Source organism: Apiotrichum porosum (assembly GCF_003942205.1).
Source record: "Apiotrichum porosum strain DSM 27194 chromosome Unknown scaffold_13, whole genome shotgun sequence".
Lineage (NCBI taxonomy): Eukaryota > Fungi > Basidiomycota > Tremellomycetes > Trichosporonales > Trichosporonaceae > Apiotrichum > Apiotrichum porosum.
In genome coordinates, this window is record NW_021167120.1 from 734,945 (window position 1) to 759,382 (window position 24,438).

The following is a 24,438-nucleotide window of genomic DNA, read 5'->3' on the forward strand; positions in this document are numbered from 1 at the left end:
ATCAGTGATCAGTGTGCTCTAGGTATGCCACCCACGCCATGCCGTTGCCAACGTGCTGCGTAAAAAGATCTACAGTCGTTACTATGTCCGTGGGTACCTTCCCTGTACACTCCTCTACTGGCTCTATCCTCACACCTCGTCCCCCCTCTACTCCTCTTTTTCCTCTTTCTTCATTCTAGGATATCTAGACAATCGCAAACAGCTTGCGCGTACGGTACACGCGCGCACAAATAATGAGACCCATGCTGCAGGCGAGCATACTTGCTCCAAAGGCAATCGCGTGCGGGAACCGCTTGAGCTGTTCCTCGGTACTGCCAGCGCCAACAATGGCGCCAAAGATGGGCGGGCCGCAGAGCTGGGCAAAGGATTGCACCACTGGGGTGTGGGTCAGCACAGCTGCACTGTGGTTCAACAGGACATGCGAAAAGAAAACCCACTGAGAGCCTGTCCGATCAATGTACCGGCGATACGCGGGTCCGTGGCCGCCGCCGTCACCATGGGACCTTGGAGGGACACGGGTGCGCCGCTGAGGAAGCCGTACAGGACGCAGAGGGCGATGAGCGCCGGCGCCGACTTCATGCCCAGCCACGCAAACATGAGGATCACCATGCCGAGCTGGCCGATAATCGCCACATTGAAGGTGCCCACCATGTCGGCCATGAGGCCCGCAAAGACGCGGCCAAAGCCCGACGCGCCGTTGGTGATCATCAGGAGATACGGTGCGAGCGTGCCCAACCCCACGAGCTTGCCGTATGTGCCGATAAATGTCAAAAAGCTGAAAAAGCCAAACACAAAGCAGGGGAAGCTGAACGCGACGAAGGCGTAGGCCGGGTTTTTAAACTCGTCAAAGTGGAAAAAGGATCCTGGTGGGTTGGGGGGAAGGCGGGTACGGATGAGAAACGTCGCCGCGGTGCCGAGGATGGCGACGAGGAGCGCAATGAGGCGGCACGTCCACCCAAAGCCGATTTTCTCGGGCAGGTTGGCCACGATGACGGGCCAGATGATTGCTCCGGCACTCGAGCCCATCATGAGGATGCCGCTGATTATGTGTATCAGCGAAACGATTTCTATTAAACGCGGTCACTGTAAACCCACAATGCGAGGCCGCGCTTGAGGAAGAACCACTGCCCGACCGCACCCATGGGCACGACGAAGAGCAAATCCATGCCCAGACTGATCAGAGTCGCGTGACACAGGAAGATCTGGTAGTACTTGGTACACAGGCTGAGCATGCAAAAGCCCAGCACAAGGGAGAATGTACCGGACGCAAGCAGCTTTCGGCAGCCATACCGGTCGAACAGGGGGCCCGTGAAGAGACACAAGGCGAAACAGATGGCCGCCTGGGCGGACCCAATCCACGCAATCTGTGACGAAGTGAAATCTGACAACAGGTGGTCCTTGTAGTATGACTGGAACGCACCGACCGAGGCGGCAAGACCGAACGCGCACACGGCCGCACACACGCCTCCGCAGAGCACAAGCCACGCCTGGGACTGTGTCAGCGAGCTCGAGGCGCTCCGCAGCAGTTGGTACTCACCTCGATTCCGCCATCAGGGTACACAACCTCGTCGCCGTCGTCCAGGATCTGCACCGCGACGAGCGCCTCCTCGCCCACACTGTCCCTCTCGTCCTTTTCGTCCTTTTCGTCGATACCCTCCGTGAACGCACTGACGGTGCGGGCAAGGCTGGCCAGTGTCGTGACCGTTCCGGCACGTGCACGCGCTCGGCGTTCTGTCCTCGTTTCCACGCGCGACAGGCCAGGCAGGTTGACGAGCGAGGCGGCATCGGCAAACGTGTGGTTGGAGACGTTACTGACGCGCGAGGCCGTGAGGGCCAACGGCCCACCGGCGGTCCCGTCCTTGAAGTGGCCTGCGAGACCGTGGTTCGCCCCGTTGGGAGGGTAGATGGGTGCAGTGGTGGGCAGCTCGCCGCCCAGCGTCACCACTGCGCCGGTGCCGGCGCCAGCAGAGAACGCGCGCGGCCGACTACGCAGCCGGCCCGGTCCCGAGTGGCCAGAGGTGAACGACGACGTGCGCGCCGTCTTCTTCCTGCCCCCGCCGCCGCCGCCGATATCGGGTAGGGGAGCGAGCTCGTGCTGGCCGTGTTCGTGCTCGTCGTGCAACTCGCCGCTCGAATCGCTCATCTCCGCAGGCTTATCGCCCGCCACTGCCTCGTCCTTCTTGTCCTCGTCGTCAGAGTCTGTGTCGTACTCGAGGGATTTCCTCGATGTCGGCGTGTTCACCCGTGTGTCGCCAGGTGAGGTCATCGTGGGCGGTGGTTGGAGAGCGATTGGGGGTTTGTGGGCGGATACAAGGTATGCTTGCACCTGGAGTAATCGGGTAGTGGAGCGGCAATTGACGGATAGACGAAAATTAATTCGGTGAAATACCAGCACGCGTTCAGCAGCAACTCAGCGTTGGGATATATTGAGATGCTGATGATGAGCAGTTAGTTGGATGGTGAATGCAACGATGGTGTCGTGGACGCGTCATACACAATGCCTGCCAGCCCCAATCGCTAGCCGCAGATTTACACTCTACGCGCGTGTGAGAAAGGATGCCGGTGTCGCTCAGATACGGCATGCCATCATCCGGTCATGACCGCCGACCAGCTCGCCCGCCCCGCCGCACGTTCGGAGTGGCCGGTGCTCGGACCGGACCTAACGCGGTGAATTACCATCGCAGCTGGCCGGTTCGCGATGACGGGCGCCAAGACATTTGAACTAGTTGACTTTGGGTCGCAAGCAGCTGTGGCAGATGGTGCACACATGGCTCCGTGAGTGCATGCTGACATGCACATGGCCTGTGGCATGTGGCCTGTATGCGCAAGACAGAGCTTGGTCAGAAAGCCCGTCTGCTGCCCTTTGCGTTGATTGCCGACTGGAGGTGGCCAACCAATGAGCGATGTCAGTACCTGCGATATCAATCCACCGCCCTGGAGTGTATCATCGGTCAATCTGATGGTCCTCTGTGTTGTTGTGAGCTAAGCACGGGTGGGGTTGTCGCCGAGACTAGTTCAGTGGCATCAGTAGCGCGCGCGGTATTCATGAAAAGCAATTCCCAAGCTTGACATGTCGACACTACGTTGTATGCCCACGGCCAACCGCCCCTCCTTTGGCAATCGAATTCGGCCATCTCTGGATCTCTGTAGCTGTCGATCCGTGGGGCCTACGTTTGATCGCCTGTACGGACGGCGTCTGCTGCCCAAAGGGGAACGTCACGTAGAGCATGTCAAGAAGCCTTGTGCACAGAGGGCGCATCAGAAGCATCTCGCAGCGCCGATCCGTCGTTACATCCCCCTCGTGTGCGTGCCGATCCCTCCAGCAGGTGACCAGGTGTGACTGGACTTGGACCTTCCCTCCAACTTTCTTGAACGCCAGCGTCAATTTGCTCTTCCACACTCACCAACATGCGCGACACTCCTAATCGCAAGGCAGCAAACGGGACGCATCCAGTACCCAGGACCCCCAGGTCGAGCAAGTCCAACGGCACAAAGGCGGACGGCAGCACGTCCAAGGCCAACAGCGTCCCAGCCGCATTGGCCATCACCAGCGAGAAGAGCAAGACAAACACGCTGCCTGCTACACCCCGTGCAAAAAGGAAGGTCACCTTTGTGGACAAGGCTTCACCACCGCTCCCATCCAATACCCCAGCCAAACGCCGCAAGCGGAGCGACGCAGTCTTGGACGGCAGCACCCCCCTCCCCGGCCTCCTTCCCGTCAAGCCTCGTGCTGCAGCTCGGACCAAAACGCAGACTCGACCTCAAGGCTCTCCAGGTGCGCCCCTCCGACCTCCAGCAGTCATCATCCCGCGCGAAGTGAAGCGTTCTCCCGACCTCTCATACTTCCTGCCATCCCCCTGGTGGTTCGACCAGCCTTCAATGCAGCTTCCACTCCTCCGCCTGGCACCTGCCCAACACGAAGAAGACGACGAAGACGACGCCGACGACGCCGACGGCATTCCAGCGAGCCCGAGCTCAAGTTCGACTCCATACCCCTCTCGAGAGTCGACACCATTAACACCTTCGTCTCCTGGATCCGAGGTGTTTGTGCCGGAGGGGTGGCCTGTCAACCTCGTCAGAAGTCGGAGCAGGAAGGGGCATGGTGGATGGCCATGAGTGGACGAGACTCCAACCGCAGCTGCTCGGCGCCGCTGTCAGAGATGGGGTATAAGACTTGAGTGTGCAGCTTCTTGTCGAGGTTATGTGGTAGCCTGTGACACCTATGACACCTATGACAGCCATCCTTTCACCGCATTACCCACCTTTTGCGGTGTGGTAGAGCTCATCGTCGCGCCGGCTGTAGACCGCTGAAAGGCGCACTGCACACCGCTCCGGTTGGCGACCGGTCTTCTAGTCATGCATGTGTATAATTATAAGTCCTCCTTACAGCTGACATGACCACTACCGACCTGTTCCAGTCCAAGACCAATCACTGAGAATAACACCTACGCGTGGACACCGGGACCCAACATGCCCAACAAGGTTCGCAACCGCCACAGCGTGGTACATCCGGCATGAAACATGGAGGTGACCTTCCATCCAGTCGGCCATATCCGAGTAATTTCCGCCAACTGCCCACTCCTCCATCCCACCATCCACATGATCCTCCCCCTCCCGTTGCTGCTATCAGCACTCCTCGCCATGCCGTCTCGCGCAGCTGCAGTGAGTGCCACTGCTGGCACACCCAAGGTCCTCGTGTACACCGCGACGGCCGGATACCGACATGACTCCATCCCAACGGCCATCCAAGTGCTCGGGGACCACGCATCCGACTATGGTGTGGACTTTGTCTTCAGCGAGTGAGCCTACCCCACATCCCTACACAGAGCGCACAGGCTAACCGGTCAAGAAACGCATCCCTCTTTGTCGACGACACCCTCAGCGGATTCGACGGAGTCATGTTTGTCTCCAACTCGGACGAAGGTATGATTGCGCAGCAGCGCCAAGACAACTACTGACAGAGCACAGTCCTCGACAACACGCAACAAGGCGCCCTCCAACGCTTCTTCCAAAACGGCGGCGTCTACACGGGCGTCCACGCGGCCTCAGCATGCCTCTTCAACGACACAACCTACCTCCAGGCCGTCGGCGCGCTGTTCGACTACCACCCAGAGATCCAGCAAGCAGTAAGTCTAGTGACGTCACGATCCCAGAACGCGCTCTAACGTGTTAAGACATTCGAGAGACTCAACACGACCCACCCGGCCACCGCACCCGTCCCAGACAAGTGGACGTTTGAGGAGGAAGTCTACTACTTTCGCTCGGACCCGCGCAGCGTGGGCGCGACGGTCCTCATGACCGTGGACGAATCAAGCTACGTGAACAATGGCACCAGTACGGGCAGTTACCCGTCCATGGACGACCCTCACCCCATTGCGTGGTACATCGAGTCGCCCGAGAGCGCACTGCCGCTCGCGGACGGTGCGCCAAAGGCCGGCAGGTCGTTCTACACGTCCTTGGGCCACCTGAATTCTAGTGAGCAACGCGGCACACAAGACAAGAACAAGACGAATGCTGACATTACTCAGCGTGGGAGAACAGCACATTCATCGAGCACGTCTTTGGCGGCCTGACGTGGGCGCTGGATGGCGCGTCGACCAAGGCCTACGGCGTGGGTCTGGTCGGCAACGCCAACGGAACAGTGTCGAACAGTACAAACACGACGGTGTCGGCGAGCACGGCGCCAGTGAGTTCCGGCGCCTCTGCAACCACAAGTGCTGGAGCCGAGGCGAGCACCACCGCCGCAAAGAGTTCGTCTGCGGGCAGGACCTTGGCAGCCGCTGGCGGAGTCCTTGGTGCTGCTGCCCTTGCCGCAATTATATAATGGTATGGGGATGCATGAAATGTATCTACGTGGGTGAAAGGTGGCTTCACATGATATGCTGAAGCATGTTGTCGGGAGAATGATGCGAGTGGAAACTTTGGTCTACCTCTGGAGCTTTGCGAGGAGACCTCCCACATCAGCATTCCTTGGGTCATAGCCTTCGTCCTGCGGAGGAGGTCGAGACTGAGGTTGGCCTTGGGGGCTGAGCATGGCAAGGACTTGAGTGGGCAGCTTTGATGGGGGTGTCGGGGGCGGGGGTAGCGGGGCGAGGGAGGATGGGGGTGGCGGGGGAGGGCTGGAGAAGGGAGGAGGCGGTTGAACGGGTGCATTTTGAGGTTGGCTGTAGGCATTCTGCGAAGCGAATGGCGGGTAGGCTGGACCAGATGGGTAGGCTGGACCAGGTGGGTAGGATGGACCAGGCGGGTAGGATGGACCAGGTGGGTATGAGGGACCAGGTGGGTATGAGGGACCAGGTGGGTAGGAGGGACCAGGTGGGTAGGATGGACCAGGTGGGTAGGATGGACCAGGTGCGTAAGATGCTGAGGGTGGGCGGACGTCGCGCGACTGAGGAGGGTAGCCAGAACCACTTGGCGGGTAGGACGACGAAGGAGCCTGTTGGTTTGACGGAGCCGGAGCTGGACCCGACGCGGCCACATTGGCCAACGACGCGAGCAAATCCTGCACCTGGCGAGCCTTATCAATGCGACCATCGGCGGGAGGTTGACCAGCAGCGGCTGGGGGCGCCTCACTGTACCTGGACGGACCGTTGTAGCGTCCCGGCAAACGGTCGCGGTCATTGACAGGTGGTCCATCATAACGCCGGACGGGACGATTGACCGCCGCCGTGACCTGCGAGATGGCGTCCGCTGTGACAGGGTCGGGGTTGACAACATCTCCAGCGTCCCAGACAAAGTCGACATTGAGAACCCCATCCATGAAACGACGGCCCTGCTCGCGCCGGCAAAAGTCGCGGGCCGCTCGAGAGTCATAAAACTCGACAACACGCCGATCGTCGCGACCGTGAGGGCGAATCGATTTGATAGCGCCATACTTTTCGGCAGCTTGACCCAGCTCGGCCTCGTCGACCTCACGCTTGGGCGCAGGGCGAACGGTGACGATAAGAGAACCTTGATTCTTTGATTCGTCGCATGGTCCGTCGCGGTCGTGCTCTTTCGGTAGACTGTACTTCACCTCGATCTGAAAGAAAGAAAAATCAGTCAAGTGCACCCCAAACGACAATAACACTCACTGCTCGGCCATACGACTTGTACCCGACCATACCGCGGCGAGCAGCCTCGGAAGCGCGGACGTCGTAAAACGTGCAAAAGATCATGCCACGGCTGGGCATGTTGTTGTCAAACCATTCCTTGATCTCGCCGTAGACCGCAAACTGTTCACGCAGGTCCTGTGACTTTGTCTCATACTGCTATGTCAGTGGAACCCAACACTCCCAAAACACACGGCAATGTTTCTGATAAACAAGGTCCTTGAGACACGTTCACGAGCCAGACGTTCAATGCGCTCTTTTTGAGTGGGTGCGTCACGGATGGGAACTGGGAGGGGAATTTTGCGATCTGTAGTGTAAGACGAGAGCCACACATGGCTCGGCTCACTGTAATCACGCCCTTGTTCAGGCTCACGGTGTTCTGGGCCACGACCAACGACTGGTCCAGCGGGATAATCTGAACCACGGCCATACGGCATAAAACGACCCCTAGGTGCTCCACGGCCAGCAAACCCGCCACGAATGGGCGCAGCCTCAAAGTCACGCTGACGCTGACCATAGTCTCCAGCATTGTCAAAGGGGGGTGGGCGGAACTGACCAACTGGACGTCCCGGAGGTGAACGGTCCATCCCGCCGCTCGCGTGGCCCGGAGGACCGCCACGGGGAGGCCCAGCCTGGTAGTCTCTTGCAGGGAAGGGTGGTCTAGGAGGCCCGAAACTCATGATATGACTGATCCCACGACTGAGACTGATGTATTGACTGAAGGAAGACGCTTGAGCTTAGCTGACGCGGGCGAGAGGATCGGCGAGATGGCACGCAGAGGGGAAGGCGGAAAAGATCCAAGTGCGTGCGTGCGTTGTTATGCGAGTCTGACCGACGGATCTGCCAGATAGAAACGGTAGCACAAGGCTTTGGTGGACGTTGTCGAATAACGTGAGAGATGGGGAGAAAAGAGAGAGAGAGAGACTGAGAGACTGAGCAAAGAAGGATTGCTCGTCCTTAAACGAAGGGGCGAAAGGACGCACCCTGTGGGTCTCTGTGGTGGAGGGGCTCCCGACGGAATCAAATGTCAACCTTCGGCCGGCCGTTTCAAACGAATGGTAACCCTTAATTGACCCATTAGTAGTGGCATTAACACTGGTTGTTAATCGGCCCGGCTCACTCGGATACACATGGGCTGGTCACCGCCTTCTTGTCGCCACCCACTATCCCTCAATTCACAAACCATGCCTCGCACAGCTGCTTTCAAGCTTGTCCTCCTCGGTACGCTCATCCCAAGCCCTTGTTATCCCTCTCTGACGCCCCCAGGCGAGTCGGCCGTCGGAAAGAGTTCCCTAGTGTTGAGATTCGTGCGTGGAGCGAGGCCCGTGTGTGATACTGACCTCCCGTCAGGTTCGTGACGAGTTCTCCGACTTTAGGTGGGTCCTTTTTCTGCAGCAAAGTTTTGCATACTGACTGGCAAGGGAGTCCACTATTGGTATGCAGAACCCCGTGTTGCTTGACCCGCGCTGACCTCGACCTCGTCACCCCTTGACTGTGTGTCCATCAGGCGGTGAGTTCCCCTGCCCTCCGTCAACGTCCGCTAACGACTAGCCGCATTCTTGACCCAGACCGTTCCCCTCGACGAGTCGACTAACATCAAGTTTGAGATCTGGGACACTGCTGGCCAGGAGCGTGAGTCTAGCACCCATCTCAAAGTTGACCCCCAGGCTACAAGTCGCTGGCTCCCATCTACTTCCGCAATGCCAACGCCGCCGTGATCGTGTACGACATTACCCAGCCCCCAGAGACGTCCTTCGAAAAGGCAAAGTCCTGGGTCCGCGAGCTCCAGCGCCAGGCCGACCCCTCTATTGTGATCATGCTCGTTGGCAACAAGGCCGACCTCACATCCCAGCGCAAGACCCCTCGGGCACTGGGCGAACAGTTTGCTCAGGAAGAGGGTCTCCTGTTCACCGAGGCGTCCGCCAAGAGCGGTGATGGCGTTGAAGCCATGTTCATGGAGATTGGTGAGCACCCCCGAACCAACCCGACTGCACTAACGGTCGCAGCCAAGAAGCTCCCCCTTGCCACCCCTAAACAGACCACCGCCCAGGGAGTCAAGGTTGCCAAGAGCGAGGAGACGCCCCGCGCCTGCACATGCTAGATGCTTTGTCCCACAGCTAGGCCGTAGACTTTCCTCCACACCTTCTATAATTATGATAGTTGACGCGTGTATGTGCAACTGAACCATTGCGGGATGGCGGGACTGGGCAGAGTGGTCTCGTGATGAAACGTGCTGGGCGTGGGCCGGTCGCGTTTCATGCCGATCGGGCATTGCGCCAACTTGCCGCGTTCCCCCCCAGGCAGCACTCATCGTGTCTTCCTATCTCTCACATCTCCTCTCTATCATGGCCATTTGACCATAACCATGGTCGCGGTGCTCACCTCACCGGGTGGCGCGAATCTCGACGCGTCCCTCACCCGTCTACACCCCGCCTCAACCTCGACATGCATCGCCGCCCACGCCCCCCTGACTGCCTTCGCCAACGCCTTCATCGCATTGCCACCAGAGCTCCGCACTCATATCCTCCTCTTTCTCTCACCAGACGACCTCGGTGTGCTCTCACGCGTCGTAGAGCCCCTAGAAGGTATTGAGCGCGACCACTTTCTCTGGACAACGTGGATAAGTCAAGTGCGTCCCTGTCAACAACAATGTCAACGTCATCGCTTATCGCCCGTATTGACATTTCCCAGACCGCACCATCCCGCGTCGGGCACGCGCTCTTCTCACCCCTCAGTCTACGCCCGGACCCCACTGAACTTGTACGACGAGGTACCCTTCGGGGCGTTGCCGTTGTATCGGGTGTGCGTGCCGGAGGGTACTGGGCGAGTCCATCGGTGGGTCCATGGTCATTCTTCCTAGCCCGTGACACTGACACGTTCAGGCCGTCCGTCTGTCTCGCGCCCACGATACGATCTCACGCGTCACCCTCCGCCGCAGCCTGTCTACCGCTCTCGCTGCGCGTCCATCCCGTCTCGCGCTGGTCGCGAAAGGTATCCTCCCGCCGTCGGCTGGACGCGCCGAGGCGTCCATTTGTGCCCGTGCGTTCGCACTTGACCGCCAGCGCGCGCGCGACGAGGCGCGCCGCGCCCTCCGCGCTTCCGGAGTGGGATCGCGTAATGTCCCCGACCGCCTCGAGTCAAGTCCCGGCTGGCATGATGCCGGGCGCGCCGAGCGTGTGGTTTTGGCGCTGTGTCCTGGGATTCGTCAGAAGAGGCGGTTCTTTGAGAACCTCGGCGCTGTACAGCAACGTTTTGTTTGATGATCGTACAGTTTGTGTTGTGTGTATCCTACTCGATGTATGTCTGTGAAGTACATGCATGCCCTGTTACAGACACAGACCCCTCAGCGTCCTTGTCAAGAACGAGTTCAAGGGCCGCGGTCTGGACTGGGACTACTGACACTAATAATACGCTTGAACCGTCCCCGTTTCCCAGGCTTTCTGAACTTCGTATGGTTCAATGAAGAAATACCGCACCTTTGCCACAATCTCCCTTATTCTCACTTTTCGCTTTTCTCTCGAACCAATCGCCGTCCGCAGCTGATGAAGAGCTACTTGAAGTTGTGCCTCCCTTCTTTCCGTCGCTTGGTGGGGGGAAAGATACCTGAAAAGACCGAAAATTTGAGTCGACCAGTCGTGTTGGATCGTCAAAGTCTTTTCCCCAGAAGAATGGAGGATTCTGATGAGCTGTGGCTGATGAACCAGACGTGCAGTCGTCTCCACGATAGTGTACCACAGTTTTGTATCGTCTGGGTGGAACTCATGGCCATGCCTGCGTATCTCGGCGAGCAGTGCAGGTCCGGGATCATAGGATTTGTCTTTGTTTAAGCGGTCCCTAGGCTGGGTTACGTTGTTGGCGACGGTCGGTTTAAGGAAGGCTGGCGCCCTAAACTCAGGCGAAAGAGATCCTTCTACAGACTCCACGCCCATCTTGTGACACAAGAGGAGCAGTACGTTTGCGGCGGTGTCTTTGTAAAGTGTGATGTCGTCTGCTGTTGGTCGGCATGGTTCTCTAAAAGCGGCAGGGACCATGAGGGGATCAATTCTGAATCACTAGGAGGGGATAGAATGTTGAGGTACGGGATTTGACGTTTGTCGGCGGCTTGGATCACATGACTGTTGATATCACTTGGGTTACAGCCCCGCGAAGGGAGCTCTGTCTCTGCTTGTATCTGGCAGTTGCCCTGTTAAACAGAGCAGAAGTGATTGAATTGGCCAACGTTGTCGCCGAATCGCCAACCCCAGACGCAGGTATAAATGCTGCACCAGCTGAAACGCCTCCACTGACGATGGCAACCACAGAGGCCCAGGCCGCCTCCTTGTTGCTGTCGTGTTTCGTGGTATCCTCCAGGATGTCGGATACTGTGCTGATGACCGCTGCGTAAATAGTTCCCATTCGAATTGCACATAGCTCAATGTTATCGGTCTGGTGATAAGGCGCAATATGTGCAGATTCGTCCGGTAAGAACATGTCGATTAGCTGATGATAGCGAGTTCGCTTATGAATGTCGTTTAGAGTCGATTGTTCACGAATAAAGGAGACCAGTAGATCGTGATAAGGCTGTATGGCCTCCAACCCCCACTTGGTACTATCTGGCTTGTAGTAGTCCCCGATATGTGGCCCATTTGCCAGCAAACGGCGAATGACGAAGGAACCAACAATTGGGAAAAGGCGATGGGTGCGAATATCCGACGCCACATTCGCGCGGGCAACTTCCGAGCCGAAGATGTATTCACACATGTCGATATCGTGGCGAATGCAGGCAACCAGAAAGAGAGCCGTATGGGCATGTACCTCTATATTGGTCCAGCGCCTCAACGCTCTTTCGCTGGAGTTGCTGCCCCTGATAGAGGTCGGAGTGTAGCGTAGATGAATGTGCCTGAAGTTCACGTCCGTATGGGACAGGTTTTTAACCAATGCCGATTTCACCTCGTCTAATAGACCAGAGTGGATTTCGAAAAGAGGAACCGGCCGACTAGTTATGGACCTTTGTTCAGATCTGAATGCTTTATTGGTGAATGCCGGTTCGGAGGTTGACTCGGTCGTCAAAAAATCCCATAAGTCGTCGCTTCGGTAGACAATAGGGTGAGCGACAATTTCGAGATACTCTCCGCGAGCACCAGAAATGCTCAAGTCGTTTCTCAGGCCTAGGTACCTCTCATCCTCCGTCAAAGGCCAACCTTCAGCCGTCTCCCATGACGTTGAGTAGGGCACCGCCGAGGCTCGTTTGCGAGAAGCCTTCGATACCAAGTGTCGTATACCACTTGGGGTGCTCTGGACAATGTTTGCTGCCCGGATCAGCGCGGCGGTATAATGTCAAGGACCAGCCATCCAAGTGTAGAGTTGACTCACACTCAAGTATGCATGGACCAGGACTGTCCCAGGCAGACGACGGAGGACGTATATTTGGGCGCGTTCGAGGATACATCTCCCCAGGGGTTTCGTTCTTGTCAAGGGACCACACTGCGAAACGCTCTGGATCTATATCAGGGAACTCCAGCCCAAGCATCATTCTCGACACGATACTCCCATTCAACTTGCCGGTACCGTCTGACGAGACGGAACTGTCGACTGAGTCGGAACTGTCGACCTAGTCGGAACTGTCTGACGAGGAAAATGTGGGGGCGGGCAGTGCCGGGAGTACTGGGACGGGTTAGGCAGACAGCGAGGAGGCAGGAGAACTGACTTTGAGGGTTCGGAGAGGACAGCTGAAAGGCGGGGGTGGCATCTCGGGAGCCTCCAACGATGTCGGGAGCTGCCGGTAAACTCGTCAAGTGTTGAAGAGTGGCTTGCACTGGCACGAAAGTCGATGGAGGCATGCCACCACTGGCCTTTATAGCGGCAATAGCCACCGCGGCTGCAGCTGAAGCAGCAGAGGAAGCCGCTGTTGCCGCTTGAGCTGCGGCCTCAGCAGCCGCAACTGCCGCAACAGCCTCGGCGGCAATGGCAAGGGACGAGGTCGCGGGTGATACTGCTACGTTCGAGCCAGTGCCAATCCGGACAGACGGGTGCAGGTTAATTGTGGAAGGCGATTCAACAGGGATTGCGGACTTCAAGAGGTCTGGTGAAGGAGCTAAGACGGGGACGGCAACTGATGGACCGGAGGGGAGGCGGGCGTCATTGGACGGCAGGACAGTAGGTAGGGATGCGCTTCGGGGCCGTTCCTGCACACCATGAGCTCGTTCATACCGTTGACTATTGTCCATGTCGAAGTCGTTCACCAAGTTTGGTCTAAGAGCAGAGTGTCAGTGTATGACGTTCTCAGGAAGCGAGAAACCGTGACTTACCGGTATGGATGATTGTGAGCTTGAAAGCAGCCGACATCCCACGGCAATGACTCTTATGGTGGGAGACTGAGAAGCGAGGTATGTGCGGCGGCTGACGCCGTCTCGCGACGACAAAGAAGACGCTGAGAGGGGAACGCCTCCGGAACGGACCAAGTATATCATCAGTCAGGCGAGCGGAGGCAAGCGGCGTCCACAGAGGCGACAGTTGGCCACTGTCCTTCTCCGTTGAGCGGTCTGGACCCACAGGGTGCCACCGCCCCACGCCACCGCCCACACGGAGCAGAATAGGCGTTCCAAAGATGTTACTTGGTCATATAAATATTTAGTCAGCGCCAGCAGCGTGACGGCCTCAGTGTTGCGTCTTGTCGCGTCTGGAAGGAGTTCAAATGGGCAAAACAACTCTCAAGAAACAGAGACAGTTTTGCCACCCCCCGCTTTCGCCACAACCGCAGGGGGACGGAATTTGCTTCCGCAACGCCTATGACGCGCCCATGGTGGAATTGGTGGTCGCGTTTCAACAACTCAACATTACCAAACAGTCACCGATCACTGACTGACAGTATCCGACAAACCATGGCCTCTTCCATGGCAGCAGCACTGCCACCTACTGCGGCTATACCTCCCAAATATAGCTTGCAGGAGGGACGACACGGTACGACCATGCGGATTGGACAGTGGTCGATTGCGTCCACGAAGCGCTCGATTCTGAACGGTGCCGAGATCGAGGCTGCCGAGAAGGCTCTGAGCCTGCCTCTGCCCGAGATGACGTTTGGGAACAACAGCCTTGTGCTCACATTCGAACCAAGCGGGTTTGGGTCTCGTGCCAGCATACCAGTCACAAGCGCTGGCCCGGATAGCTCGGCGAGTACAAGTGCGCCTGATTCTTCCGTGGCGGCCGACTCGCAAATACGCCTGGCGTTCGACACGCTCACTGCGCTCGGTCAAGTGGCGACGGGGGAGGGTTGGGAAGATCGTGTTGGCGGCGGAGTGCTGGTGTCAATGGCTGAAAAGTGGAGCAAACGGTGAGGAAACTTCGTGTGAGTGACCGCTGATGGAAGGTCGGCTACGAGCGTTCTCTCCGATATCCCTCTGAGCACCAAGCCTGTGCGTCCACATGACTGGACATACTCGACGTGCTATGCTGGACATACATTGGGCTCAAGTGTAAGTCGACTTGATCTTTGTGCGTTGACCCCAGACCTTCCGCCCATCCGAGACACACGAGATTCCACTCGCCCTGTTGGCTCGGCAGGATCCTGTGCTCGACCGGATCTTGTTCTACGACGACGTTGCTCTCTTCGAGGACGAGCTGCACGACAACGGCGAGAGTATCCTGAACGCCCGTATCCGCGTCATGCCACACTCGTTCTTCATCCTCTCTCGACTCTTTGTTCGCGTCGACAATGTTCTCTTCCGCATCTACGACGTGCGCGTGTACCACGAGTTTGGCAGCAACGAAATTATTCGCGAGTGCTCTGGACTGGAAGCCGACTATGATGAGGTCAAGCTGGTGAGTGGAATGGAGTAGAGCTTTGGCTTCGGGTTGTTTCGGCCGCACTCCCACTGCTACCTATTTTGGTGCAGGAGGGAACCGAAGGGACCACATTTATTCTCCAGTGCTGACGTTTCAGCGGCTGCAGAAGCAGACGGACCTTTCCCCCCTCGACGATGCCAACTTTGTCTACCAGGCGTTGGGCAAGATTACCGCTGCAAAGGCGGACCAGGAGCCTTCGACCCCATCAAAACGCGGCAAGCCATGGCCCGGACTGGGACGTCGCGTGGAGGTTCTTACGCTGCCTGGCGAGGTGTCTGTCGAAAGTGCGAGCAAGGGGATCGAGCAGATGGCGCTGTAGATATATGTACGCCGATGTATATGGGCTCTTTGGGGTTCCATGGCAGTGATCGGAGAACCCGGTGCTGGTTGGATGCTGCGCGGTGGCAAAGAATGCCCCGCTTTATGATACCACGCCAAACGTCCTCTGTGTACAAATCTCCAACACATTCCGAGTCTCCCTTGAGTCCTTGGGGGCCTGTGGGCACTACATGTGGGCTCGGCACACTGTATGTTCGTCTGTAGACCGCACACCTTATCTTATCCTCGGAAATGCCGTGTTAATAGTCTATTTGAAAATGTTTTCTAATGACCGTTTAAGAAACTTAGTCAGTAAAGGCGCGGATCTCCGGATCCGAGCCGGCTGATCTCTTTAGTTTGACGATTCGGATCGTCATCTCATTCTGCAAAGTTGCTTTCTCGTTTCATCCCTCGTTCACGCCATGGGAGTCCGCGGCCTCCAATCCTTTCTAAAGGAGAACCGCCAGTCCCTCTGCAACACTGTAATCCTCTCGCGTGATGGCGCCGAGCAACGTCCGCCTGTTCCCGTTGTTGTGGATGCCTGGGGGTGAGTTTGCTTCAACTTCGTCGAACTTTTGCCACTCAGAACGGCGAGCTGACGCGTCGGCAGCATCATCTACCAGCTCTACCTTGACTCGCTGCCTTGGACTTCTGGCGGAGAATACCTTCGATTCTACCGCTTGACACGGCGACTCATCAAAGCATGGCGCAGCGTCGGGCTGGAGCCGATGTTCGTCTTTGACGGTGAGCTCCTTTTTATTTCAGCAAGCGATAAGGTGCCCTGCTGATGCGCTGGCAAGGTGCGGCACCTCCAGAGAAGCACGCAACACTCCTGGAACGCATGCAAGGGCAGGTTTCGACCTCGCGCATGTTTTACACCATCTCGGCGCAAACTCGGTCAGCACCCTCGTTCTCCCGTGGCAACACCATCCTGCCCCCATTCACGATGCCTGCCTTTGCGCGTGCCCTCAGCTCTCTGGACGTTTCAGCACGCTTTGTCGCGCGTGGAGAAGCAGACGGCATGTGTGTGGTTGTTGCCGACCAACTAGGCGGCTACGTCCTGGGCAAGGACACCGACTTTATCATCCTGTCGTCGGCGGCCAGCGGCAACATGAAGGGATACGTTCCGCTCGACATGGTCGAGTGGATCGAGGGCGAGCGCTCTGAGGGTCGCGCAGATGGTGGCAGCTTTATGACTGTCACTGCCAAGAAGCAGCAGGCGCGCATGTCCCGCCTCCTTCCGCCCAAGAACTACCGTAACCCGACTCTGGTACTCTACACCTACAACGCGCCATCGCTCTGCCGGCGTCTCCGCTTGCCCGCTAACATGCTCCCCCTTCTCTCCTCGCTCGTCGGTAACGACTACACCCCAACCTCGGCTGCCGACCTGTTCTTTTCCGGCGGGGCCAAGCCAGCCGAACGCATTGAGAAGGTTGCTCGCATTCTGAGAGAACAGCTCGCTCGCCCGCTCGCCCACAGCGACGTGACGGACCTCGTCCGCCGAGTCGTGCGCAAGCTCTGCACCAGGCCATACGTCGACGATCACGAGGTTGATGAGCTTGTCGACGCTGTCATCGAGGCGACTATCCAATACGTCCTCCCTCAGACAGGCGAGTGCTGCTCGATCTATCCGTTCTGCGGCGAGGGCGGGTGCCAGACCAACCTCAGCCGCCTATCCACTCCACTCGCTACACCACCGTCACCCCCTGAGGGGGTCGCGGCGTACGCCGCTGCCCAGCGTCGTGGCTTGTTGCATAACATCACGCACGCCTTCCTCTATCCCGACCGCCTGTACCTTTGGTCCGTTCTCGAAGACCCGTCTGGACCATGCTCGCGTGCGTCCTCATCAGCAACGATTGCCCGACAGGCCGCCTACTCAATCGCAGACGAGGCGCTGGGTGGTCTTTCGTTCCCAGAACCAACCATCGACGAGCTCGAGGTCCTCCAGCAGGACAAGGATGTTTGCAAGCTGCTCGGCGTGGCTAGCGGAGACAAGGGTGACGCTGAAGAGAATGATTCCCAGGAGCAAAGACCATCAACCCCAGATGAAGCCGACTTAGCCGCCGCTTTCGAGCCTCCCCAGCCGAGTCACAGCGTTACAGAGTACCTCCGGCAAGGCTCGTCCAGTCGCATCGCATCGCGTACCCTTGATCTTCCCACCCCCCTCACAAATGACCCGCCAACCTGTCTCCGTCCTGTCACGGACCGCTTGAAAACGTACCTCCTGCACCTCGGTTCAGACATCCCCGAGATCCACGCCCTGCCACTCCGCCTCCAGCCTCTTGCCGCCGCCACTCGTATGTGTATCGTTGAGGCAGCCGAAAACGACACCACCGGTTCACGAAGGTGGCGCAAGGACGAGCTCGAGGCCGTTCTCCGCGCCGGTATTGGCTGCTTGGAAGGCTGGGATCTCATCGCCAACGCGGATGACGAGGAGACTACCGAGGATGGCGAGCTCGAGGAGTCCTACCCCCTCCTGACCAACCGCAATGCCGAGATCGTGGCCCAGCTCTCATCAGCGCTCGCTGACGCGTCATTCCTTGCCCAATCTCTCCTCCTCACACCCGACTCGGACACGGACAACAAGGACAATCTCACCCACCTCACCCCTTACGCCTTGTTCAGTGGCTCAGCCCTGCACTTCCTCCTTTCGGGCCAAGACCCTCCGGTTTCTACGGGGTGGAGGTGGTCGGCGGCGTACCGTAACAAGTACCGCGACACATTGGCGGCCGTCCTCGCCGACCTGCCTGCCGACGTGCTCGGCTTTGCGCGTGCACACGGGCCCAAATCACCCAAGGCCGAGTCGCCCCAGCAGCGTCGCAAGGGCAGTAAAAAGGCCAACGGTCACAGTGCCAATGGGTCTGCCTCGTCGGGGGGCAGGTTTGACTTGTTGATGAGCGAGAAGCTTTAAAGGCGTGCGTGCATTCGACGGCCTACAGGGTGCGTGCTGGAAAGGTACCACTGCTGGTTCCAGCGGGTGGGAAACGACCGGCGGTGCTTGCCACTTTTTGGAGCAACAATTCCTCCTGTCGTTCCTTGCTCCATGCTCCCACGTGATCAGTTCATGCATCTTTTGAAGTGCTGGGCCCACAGTCCAACGGAAGCACAGCCTTCGTCATCGTCATCGAGGTCGAGCCATGTCATGTTTCGCCGTACGGCAACGACAGTTCCTATTTTCTGCCATTTCACCGCTGGACAATGCGCAGCAACAGCGGTGCAAAGAGTGCCCCAGCTTCGCCACCATCTTCTCACCGTCACCATCACCACATGTGCTTCTTTTGCTACTCGTTTGGATGGCACGGTCTGTGTGCATACATTGGGGTATGGTGTACATGAGGGTATCGAGCATGTATCAGGTCTGCTGTGACTGCTGGCTGCTGCGCTGCCTCCTTCTCGAGCTCCGCCCAACCAACTAGTGGGTCTGCGGAGTGTACGCGTGAGGGGCGGTTGCGCTGTCGTGAGCGTACTCCTGGTTGCCGTAGTGAACATGACCTGGTCCAGTAGCAGCGGCGTTGCCGTCCACGTAACCGGCGCCAGGAGCGTTGAATGTGTACTGGTCCGGGTGCTGCTGGTTGGGGTTGTAGTCGTCAAACTGGCCGGCATCGGCACGCCCATCAGAGTATCCACGCTGGTGGTTGTAGTAGGCGCCTCCAGACTCTGGGCCGGGCTCGTGGCGGCCACTCTCATACGACGGACGGTGGTCCCAGGCGTCACCGCCGTGGCTTGGGCGAGGGGCAGCGCCGCCGTACATGGAGTTGGTGAACATGACCGAGTCCGGGTTGTAGCGGCGCGACTGGAGAATCGACATGGTGAACGCCTCGGGGTTCTCAGAGTAGACCGAGTGATAGAGCTTGTGGTCAGACACCTGGGCAACACCGTAGCCGCGCGAGGTCCAGACAAAGTAAGTCTGCGTCACAAAGAGAATGACCCAGAGACCTCCCATAAAGCCAATGTCGGCCCAGGCGAAAGCCATGCAAAGCATCTTGGACTCCTCAGTGAGGGTCTGCTCAGCAGCCGTGGTAGTAGTGTTGGTGGGCGAGAAGAAATCGGTCTGGCAATTGGACACAGCCTTGTTGTGGTTCACTGCCGAAATGACAATAATGATGGCTGCAACGATGAGTGCAGCAGCGGTCAGGATCGCGTTGACCAGCGAGTAGACGCGGAACGTGGTGGTCTTCTCCTGCACAAGGTGTTAGCATGGCACGGTCATGAAAGTGTCGAGGGCAGTTGCGAATAGAGGGCGGCGGTGCAGTGGCTGCGGTGTAGAATCTAGATCCATGATGGCAGCCACTGCGCACTCCACTTCTTATTCCCGCGCCGCAGGCCCAGAGTCATTACTCACGCGGAAGACACCAAAGAAGCCGATGGGCTGTGCGACCACGCCGACAAAGCATATGGCAGCAAGGACATATGTCAACACACTCGGCGCCTCGGCACCAGTCACTGGTCCGTCAGCTTGCGTGTTTTGGATTGTTGGGTCTTCTTCACACGCGCCCAGGAGAGGGGAACGGTGTCGAAGGCGGGCAGGTCAACGTACCACTCGGTGCAACCAAACACAGAACACCCGTGGCCATGGCCACTGCCTGTAGAAAAGAGTCAGCAGGCGGACAGAAAGACCCGTGCTGTCACGTACAATCTGCTCGAGGAGGATGGCATAGATTCCTGCGTTGACCAGGGGGATGGCTGTGGAGCAAGTTAGCGCGCGTGTACACGAGGAGGCGGGACCGTGTACAACCTCCCTCCGTGTGCGACTGCACAAGAGCACGCATCGAGGTCGGTCTTGTGGCCTTATGGCGACTCACCGCAGCAACAATACCGGGGGTCGATGAGGTTGGGCATTGCTTCGGGTGGTGGTGGTTGACGCGGTCCGTCGCGCGGTACAGATGAAGGGGGGATGGGAGACAGGATGCCGAGTGGGAAGAGGGCGGAAGAGGAGCCTGTCCTTTTCGCCAAGTGGGTGGTGTTAAAGTGGGGAGGGGTGTGAGGAGGGGTGGTGTACAACGAGAGGATGGATGGATGGAGATGAGCAAATGGACGCGACGAGAGCACCGCCGGAATGAAGGGCTCCTCTCCCTCTTCTCCCACAGAGGGCTCCGAAAGGGCGGTGCACTGTAGTCGCCAAGCGCGGTGACCACGCGAGGAACACGTGGCCACTGCAGTGCAACCATGCAACGGCCGCCACGCCCCGCACGCCTAGCTGACTGCGGGCCTGCGGGATGCAGTGGCACGAGTGCACAAGCATGGCACAGCTGAAGCGCTCCAGTCTCTCACATTTTCTGCTTTGGTGGCACAAAAGTGTCCATGCATACAATCCCAGCAGTGGGCAATAACGGTAGGTAATACAGGGGGGGTTGGATACTATATGCACACAAGCTCCTTCAACTCAACTCACACAGCGTCCTTGAGTTCTTTTGTCTCCGCGCTATCACTGCTGCCACTGTCACTCCCTCGCAGCCTCAACGCGGCTTCCATCTGCTTGGTGTCCAGCCGCTGCATGATTGAGGTCTCCGGGTCGGCAAAGCTGACCGTCGGGGACGCACCCTCGCGACGCGACGCGGTTTGCTTGTTGGCGCTCATGGGGCTGGTGGGACGCGAACGGCCACTCAAGCCGCTGATCCCGCCACGGACAGCGTTGCCGAGCGCAGAACCACCACCAGTGGCACCCTGCGATCCGCGCGACGTGCGTGGCGAAAAGGTGCCCTTGCGCACCCTCCGGCGCACGACACGCTTGGTGTGGTACTCGATGACGCCGTAGATGACGCCGTCGAGGATACCCTGGCCAAACATTGTCCAGCGCGAAATGGCGCGCAGCTCGGGTGGGGGAGAGCCCACAAAGTCGTAAATGATTCGAATGGTCGACACCGAGAATAACAAGACATAGCCCAGAGGAAACCAGAGCATGAGGAGAGACGCCTTACGGTTGAGGTACGAGGCCATCGACTCGGCGACATACTCGTCACCCTCGCTAGCCTGGGTCTGCTGAACTTGGAAGGGGTCGTTGGCGGTACTGGGTGGCTCCTCCTTGAGCATACGGGCGAGGTCCCAGGTGTCCTCGTCGTCATCATCATCATCGCCATCGAGACCCTTCTCGACATCTCGCGCCAGATACATGGCCGGCGTCTCAACCCGAGGCAGTTCGGCAATGTTACCGGCAATCGAGCCACCGGGGTTGGATAGGAATGACGCTGTCCCAGTTGTAGTAGTTGGAAGGACCATGTTAGACGGCATGGCAATCTTGGAAGCGCGGCGGAAGGGGATGGTGCCATCTGGGATGGAGCCTCTCCGTTGCTCCATACTGAAGTCCTCGTAAAGCCCAATGACGGGAACGGGATTACGAGTAACTGCAGGGGGTGGCTTGGTCACCTCGGCGACGTCGTCAGACGAAAACGAACTGCCATCCTCATTGGGGGAGCTCTTTGGGCCATGGGTGCCTGGCACTTCGCTGTGATTCTTCATGGCCCGAGGCGGTGAGTTGGAGGGAGAGGGGAAATAGGTGGTGGTGGGCGACAATGACTGGTGGTCAAATGTGCTGCGGGTCGGTGACACCTTGTCTTCGAAGAGCGTTGCGGTGGGCGATGTGAGTCCCTTGTCAAAGCTCGCCTTGACGGGGGAAGCAAAGGGGGAGGTATCGGTACCTGGAACGCGCGTTACCTGGCTTGAATGCATTGACGTGGTGGACGCATGCTTGTGCTGCCTGCCAAAGCCACTCCAGTCGCGCCACATGCTGTCACGCTGGTGAATTGGGTCCGCCTCTTGACCCCCGTATCGTTGTCCGTCTACCTGGAACACGGGAAGCTCGACATGTTCCCACGGTGGGGCATCGCTGGGAATATGGCGTTTGACCGTACGATGTGACTTTTGGTGAGTGGCAGCTGGTCGCCGTGGCGTCGGCACCTCAATCACGCGTGTCTGTGGAACCTCTGGTGCCTCCTCTTCTGACGACGAGTTGCCACCAGAAGACATGAGTGCACTGTCTTTGCCAATCCGGTGACCGTTCTTGTCGATAATCACAGTGTTGTGGCCACCGTGGCCAAACAAGCCGCCGCCGCCTTCCGCCCTACGACGCGATCGGCGTGAGCTGCCAAACCAAGAGCTCTTGAGCTTGGAGTAGGAGGATGAGCCGACGGGGGTGTCGGTGTAACCAGTGCGGATCTTGTCTGGGCGGCGGAGGAAGACGTACAGCTTGCCGTACAGGATGGCAATGACGAGGAAGACGATAGCGCGTGGGAGGAATTGGATAAGCTCGGCGAAGAGACCAGCGTCGTTCATGTAGTAGCAGATGCCACCCGAAGGTCCGTATCCGTACAGGATGTAGCCCGCGACGGAGACGGCAAAGGAGATGAGCCACACGGCAAGCCACGACCAGTACCAGTACTTTTCGATCCAGGAGGTAAGACTGTGCAATGGCTGACGTCAGCTTCGTGGCGCCTGGCGATAAAAACTCACGTGAACGAGGATCATGAACGTGCTGCCAGCCAGAGCCAGCGTCCACAGGTGTTCTAGTCTGTCAGCCAAAACCCAACATGCAGCCACACACAGCTTCCTTGAACTCACGCGAAAAGATGACGGCCACCATCGACACTCCAAGCCCGTCACATTCTGGCGTGTCCAGGACCAGTGGCTTGCCATCCAACGTCAATGCGCACCCGATGATACCAACGATCCTGTGGCCGTTAGTGCGTCCACACTTCAAATGTTCAGAACACGGGCTGACTCACCCCATGATGAGGTCGCTGAGAACGAGTGACTGGACGAGCCGCATACGCGTGGTGGCCGACTTGCCCCTCCAGTCGTTGTACTGGATCATGCCCATGATGAACAGCGAGCCGATGATCGTCAAGGCCTGTCACACGTCAGCACAACATTTGGTATGGCTGCGGTTACACTCACGAGAATCGCCGTGTCACCAGCCAGCACCCATGTGTCGTCGTCCACTGACGACGTCTCGGACGCAATGTGGTACATGTGCGCAATGTAGTCACTGCCTTCGAGGGCAATGCCATATTCTGGTGGTGATGGTGCCATGGTGGATGAGCTGGCTCGCGGCCTACGTCTCGAGCCCACCGGGCTCCTGTAGTCGAAGATAGACGGTAGTCTTGTGAATGGAGCAGTGAACGACAAAAGTTGGAGGGTTCGGGTTTGCCGTAGCACGTTGATGTACCCGACAGCGTGCTCTAGGCGATGCTTTCGAAGCGCTTTGCTGAACAACTAATGTCAAGGCAAGACTAGAGTTAGGTATGAGGTGATGGTGAAGGCCAAATCAGACGTACTTCTAAGCAACGAACTGCTGTCGTCGTCTCAAGTCTGTCTGGGATATTCTGCCAGTTCTTCCCCCGAGTGTACCGGGTACCAGAAGTGCTTGCTACCTAGGGAGAGGACAGCCGCGTTCGTTCATCTTGTCCGAGATTTGTTGTTTCGGGACTGCGCGGCGTCGCCACATCAGGATCCTGGCAAAGGGAGTTGATGAAGACCCTGTCCCCAAAGTGCAAGCTGTGTATCCACCCACATCTCTCCTCGCGCTCTGGGTACCAGCAGATTCCTGTTCTGGATCCTGATGCATCCCCAGGGTGTGTGGAGACGAGATGGGGCGGACGTGTCCAGGGTTATGTTGCTGTGAGCTGGAAATTGCAGAGCGGAACAGACGTCACTTCAAGACTTTGGGGCTTTGGGGCCGATGAGAAGGACGAAAAGGGTGACGTTCCGATTGCCCTGGATTGCCGGATTGCATTCATGGAAAGAAGAGCGCGACGACGCCACATTGCGTCTAACTGAAGCGCCTCTGCATCACACTCGGGCTCGCAGCATGTCGGCAAAGCCGGCCGTGGCCGGCATGTTTCTTCGCGCCTGCTCGCGCAGCAGCTCGGCAGCGTGGCACCGAGCTGTACCAATGCTATATGTGCAGGGGACGCAGGCGCACGGAGAGGCGCATAGCGCGGGTCGGCTCATCTAAATCACCATCTACCCCCATCCACCGGCCACCTGTTCCATAAGACCAGGTGGGCGTACCCCTTGTTAAGAATTGGAGGGACACTTTCCGCGTTGCCCACCCAATATGGCGCCCATCCGAAGGCCATCAACCAGCTAAACGCTGGCTTAGCGAACCCCGCTCTCCCTGTGTACTTGCAAGTGTCACCGAGCTATCAAGAGAAGTAAGATGTCAGCAAGGCGTCTGGCATAGACGGCCACGACTATCGCCATCCAAAGTGTC

The 24,438-nt window shown here is 58.1% G+C and overlaps 12 protein-coding genes across 12 annotated transcripts; 6 read left to right on the forward strand and 6 right to left on the reverse strand.

Annotated features, from left to right (window-relative positions):
- Nucleotides 1-184: 184 nt before the first annotated feature.
- On the reverse strand, nucleotides 185-2,266 carry EHS24_002693 (uncharacterized protein; the record flags this gene model as incomplete). Its single annotated transcript, XM_028618420.1, has 4 exons — nucleotides 185-375; nucleotides 438-1,039; nucleotides 1,096-1,487; nucleotides 1,538-2,266. The coding sequence occupies 4 exons, from the start codon at nucleotides 2,264-2,266 to the stop codon at nucleotides 185-187; spliced, it is 1,914 nt and encodes a 637-aa protein (XP_028473376.1).
- A 1,142-nt stretch (nucleotides 2,267-3,408) lies between these two features.
- Nucleotides 3,409-4,518, forward strand: EHS24_002694 (uncharacterized protein; the record flags this gene model as incomplete). Its single annotated transcript, XM_028618421.1, has 2 exons — nucleotides 3,409-4,043; nucleotides 4,419-4,518. 2 exons carry the CDS (start codon nucleotides 3,409-3,411, stop codon nucleotides 4,516-4,518), a joined length of 735 nt encoding a protein of 244 aa, XP_028473377.1.
- A 123-nt stretch (nucleotides 4,519-4,641) lies between these two features.
- EHS24_002695 (uncharacterized protein) lies at nucleotides 4,642-5,824 on the forward strand (the record flags this gene model as incomplete). Its single annotated transcript, XM_028618422.1, has 5 exons — nucleotides 4,642-4,799; nucleotides 4,850-4,923; nucleotides 4,969-5,126; nucleotides 5,175-5,475; nucleotides 5,529-5,824. 5 exons carry the CDS (start codon nucleotides 4,642-4,644, stop codon nucleotides 5,822-5,824), a joined length of 987 nt encoding a protein of 328 aa, XP_028473378.1.
- Nucleotides 5,825-5,926: 102 nt separating this feature from the next.
- EHS24_002696 (uncharacterized protein) lies at nucleotides 5,927-7,771 on the reverse strand (the record flags this gene model as incomplete). Its single annotated transcript, XM_028618423.1, has 4 exons — nucleotides 5,927-7,021; nucleotides 7,074-7,247; nucleotides 7,286-7,398; nucleotides 7,438-7,771. 4 exons carry the CDS (start codon nucleotides 7,769-7,771, stop codon nucleotides 5,927-5,929), a joined length of 1,716 nt encoding a protein of 571 aa, XP_028473379.1.
- Nucleotides 7,772-8,275: 504 nt separating this feature from the next.
- Nucleotides 8,276-9,192, forward strand: YPT52 (GTP-binding protein of the rab/ypt; the record flags this gene model as incomplete). Its single annotated transcript, XM_028618424.1, has 7 exons — nucleotides 8,276-8,312; nucleotides 8,358-8,398; nucleotides 8,442-8,467; nucleotides 8,513-8,526; nucleotides 8,643-8,723; nucleotides 8,759-9,055; nucleotides 9,098-9,192. 7 exons carry the CDS (start codon nucleotides 8,276-8,278, stop codon nucleotides 9,190-9,192), a joined length of 591 nt encoding a protein of 196 aa, XP_028473380.1.
- A 264-nt stretch (nucleotides 9,193-9,456) lies between these two features.
- Nucleotides 9,457-10,351, forward strand: EHS24_002698 (uncharacterized protein; the record flags this gene model as incomplete). Its single annotated transcript, XM_028618425.1, has 3 exons — nucleotides 9,457-9,720; nucleotides 9,783-9,926; nucleotides 9,974-10,351. The coding sequence occupies 3 exons, from the start codon at nucleotides 9,457-9,459 to the stop codon at nucleotides 10,349-10,351; spliced, it is 786 nt and encodes a 261-aa protein (XP_028473381.1).
- Nucleotides 10,352-10,492: 141 nt separating this feature from the next.
- EHS24_002699 (uncharacterized protein) lies at nucleotides 10,493-11,122 on the reverse strand (the record flags this gene model as incomplete). The annotated part of the gene is made up of 1 exon (XM_028618426.1): nucleotides 10,493-11,122. The coding sequence occupies one exon, from the start codon at nucleotides 11,120-11,122 to the stop codon at nucleotides 10,493-10,495; it is 630 nt and encodes a 209-aa protein (XP_028473382.1).
- Nucleotides 11,123-11,198: 76 nt separating this feature from the next.
- EHS24_002700 (uncharacterized protein) lies at nucleotides 11,199-13,297 on the reverse strand (the record flags this gene model as incomplete). Its single annotated transcript, XM_028618427.1, has 3 exons — nucleotides 11,199-12,379; nucleotides 12,444-12,662; nucleotides 12,778-13,297. The coding sequence occupies 3 exons, from the start codon at nucleotides 13,295-13,297 to the stop codon at nucleotides 11,199-11,201; spliced, it is 1,920 nt and encodes a 639-aa protein (XP_028473383.1).
- A 741-nt stretch (nucleotides 13,298-14,038) lies between these two features.
- On the forward strand, nucleotides 14,039-15,231 carry EHS24_002701 (uncharacterized protein; the record flags this gene model as incomplete). The annotated part of the gene is made up of 4 exons (XM_028618428.1): nucleotides 14,039-14,400; nucleotides 14,449-14,482; nucleotides 14,577-14,888; nucleotides 15,019-15,231. 4 exons carry the CDS (start codon nucleotides 14,039-14,041, stop codon nucleotides 15,229-15,231), a joined length of 921 nt encoding a protein of 306 aa, XP_028473384.1.
- Nucleotides 15,232-15,652: 421 nt separating this feature from the next.
- On the forward strand, nucleotides 15,653-18,141 carry EHS24_002702 (uncharacterized protein; the record flags this gene model as incomplete). Its single annotated transcript, XM_028618429.1, has 3 exons — nucleotides 15,653-15,777; nucleotides 15,841-15,974; nucleotides 16,031-18,141. The coding sequence occupies 3 exons, from the start codon at nucleotides 15,653-15,655 to the stop codon at nucleotides 18,139-18,141; spliced, it is 2,370 nt and encodes a 789-aa protein (XP_028473385.1).
- A 501-nt stretch (nucleotides 18,142-18,642) lies between these two features.
- On the reverse strand, nucleotides 18,643-20,069 carry EHS24_002703 (uncharacterized protein; the record flags this gene model as incomplete). The annotated part of the gene is made up of 5 exons (XM_028618430.1): nucleotides 18,643-19,410; nucleotides 19,573-19,673; nucleotides 19,768-19,813; nucleotides 19,864-19,913; nucleotides 20,033-20,069. The coding sequence occupies 5 exons, from the start codon at nucleotides 20,067-20,069 to the stop codon at nucleotides 18,643-18,645; spliced, it is 1,002 nt and encodes a 333-aa protein (XP_028473386.1).
- A 549-nt stretch (nucleotides 20,070-20,618) lies between these two features.
- EHS24_002704 (uncharacterized protein) lies at nucleotides 20,619-23,255 on the reverse strand (the record flags this gene model as incomplete). Its single annotated transcript, XM_028618431.1, has 5 exons — nucleotides 20,619-22,637; nucleotides 22,677-22,729; nucleotides 22,785-22,894; nucleotides 22,949-23,073; nucleotides 23,121-23,255. The coding sequence occupies 5 exons, from the start codon at nucleotides 23,253-23,255 to the stop codon at nucleotides 20,619-20,621; spliced, it is 2,442 nt and encodes an 813-aa protein (XP_028473387.1).
- Between the last annotated feature and the right edge of the window lie 1,183 nt (nucleotides 23,256-24,438).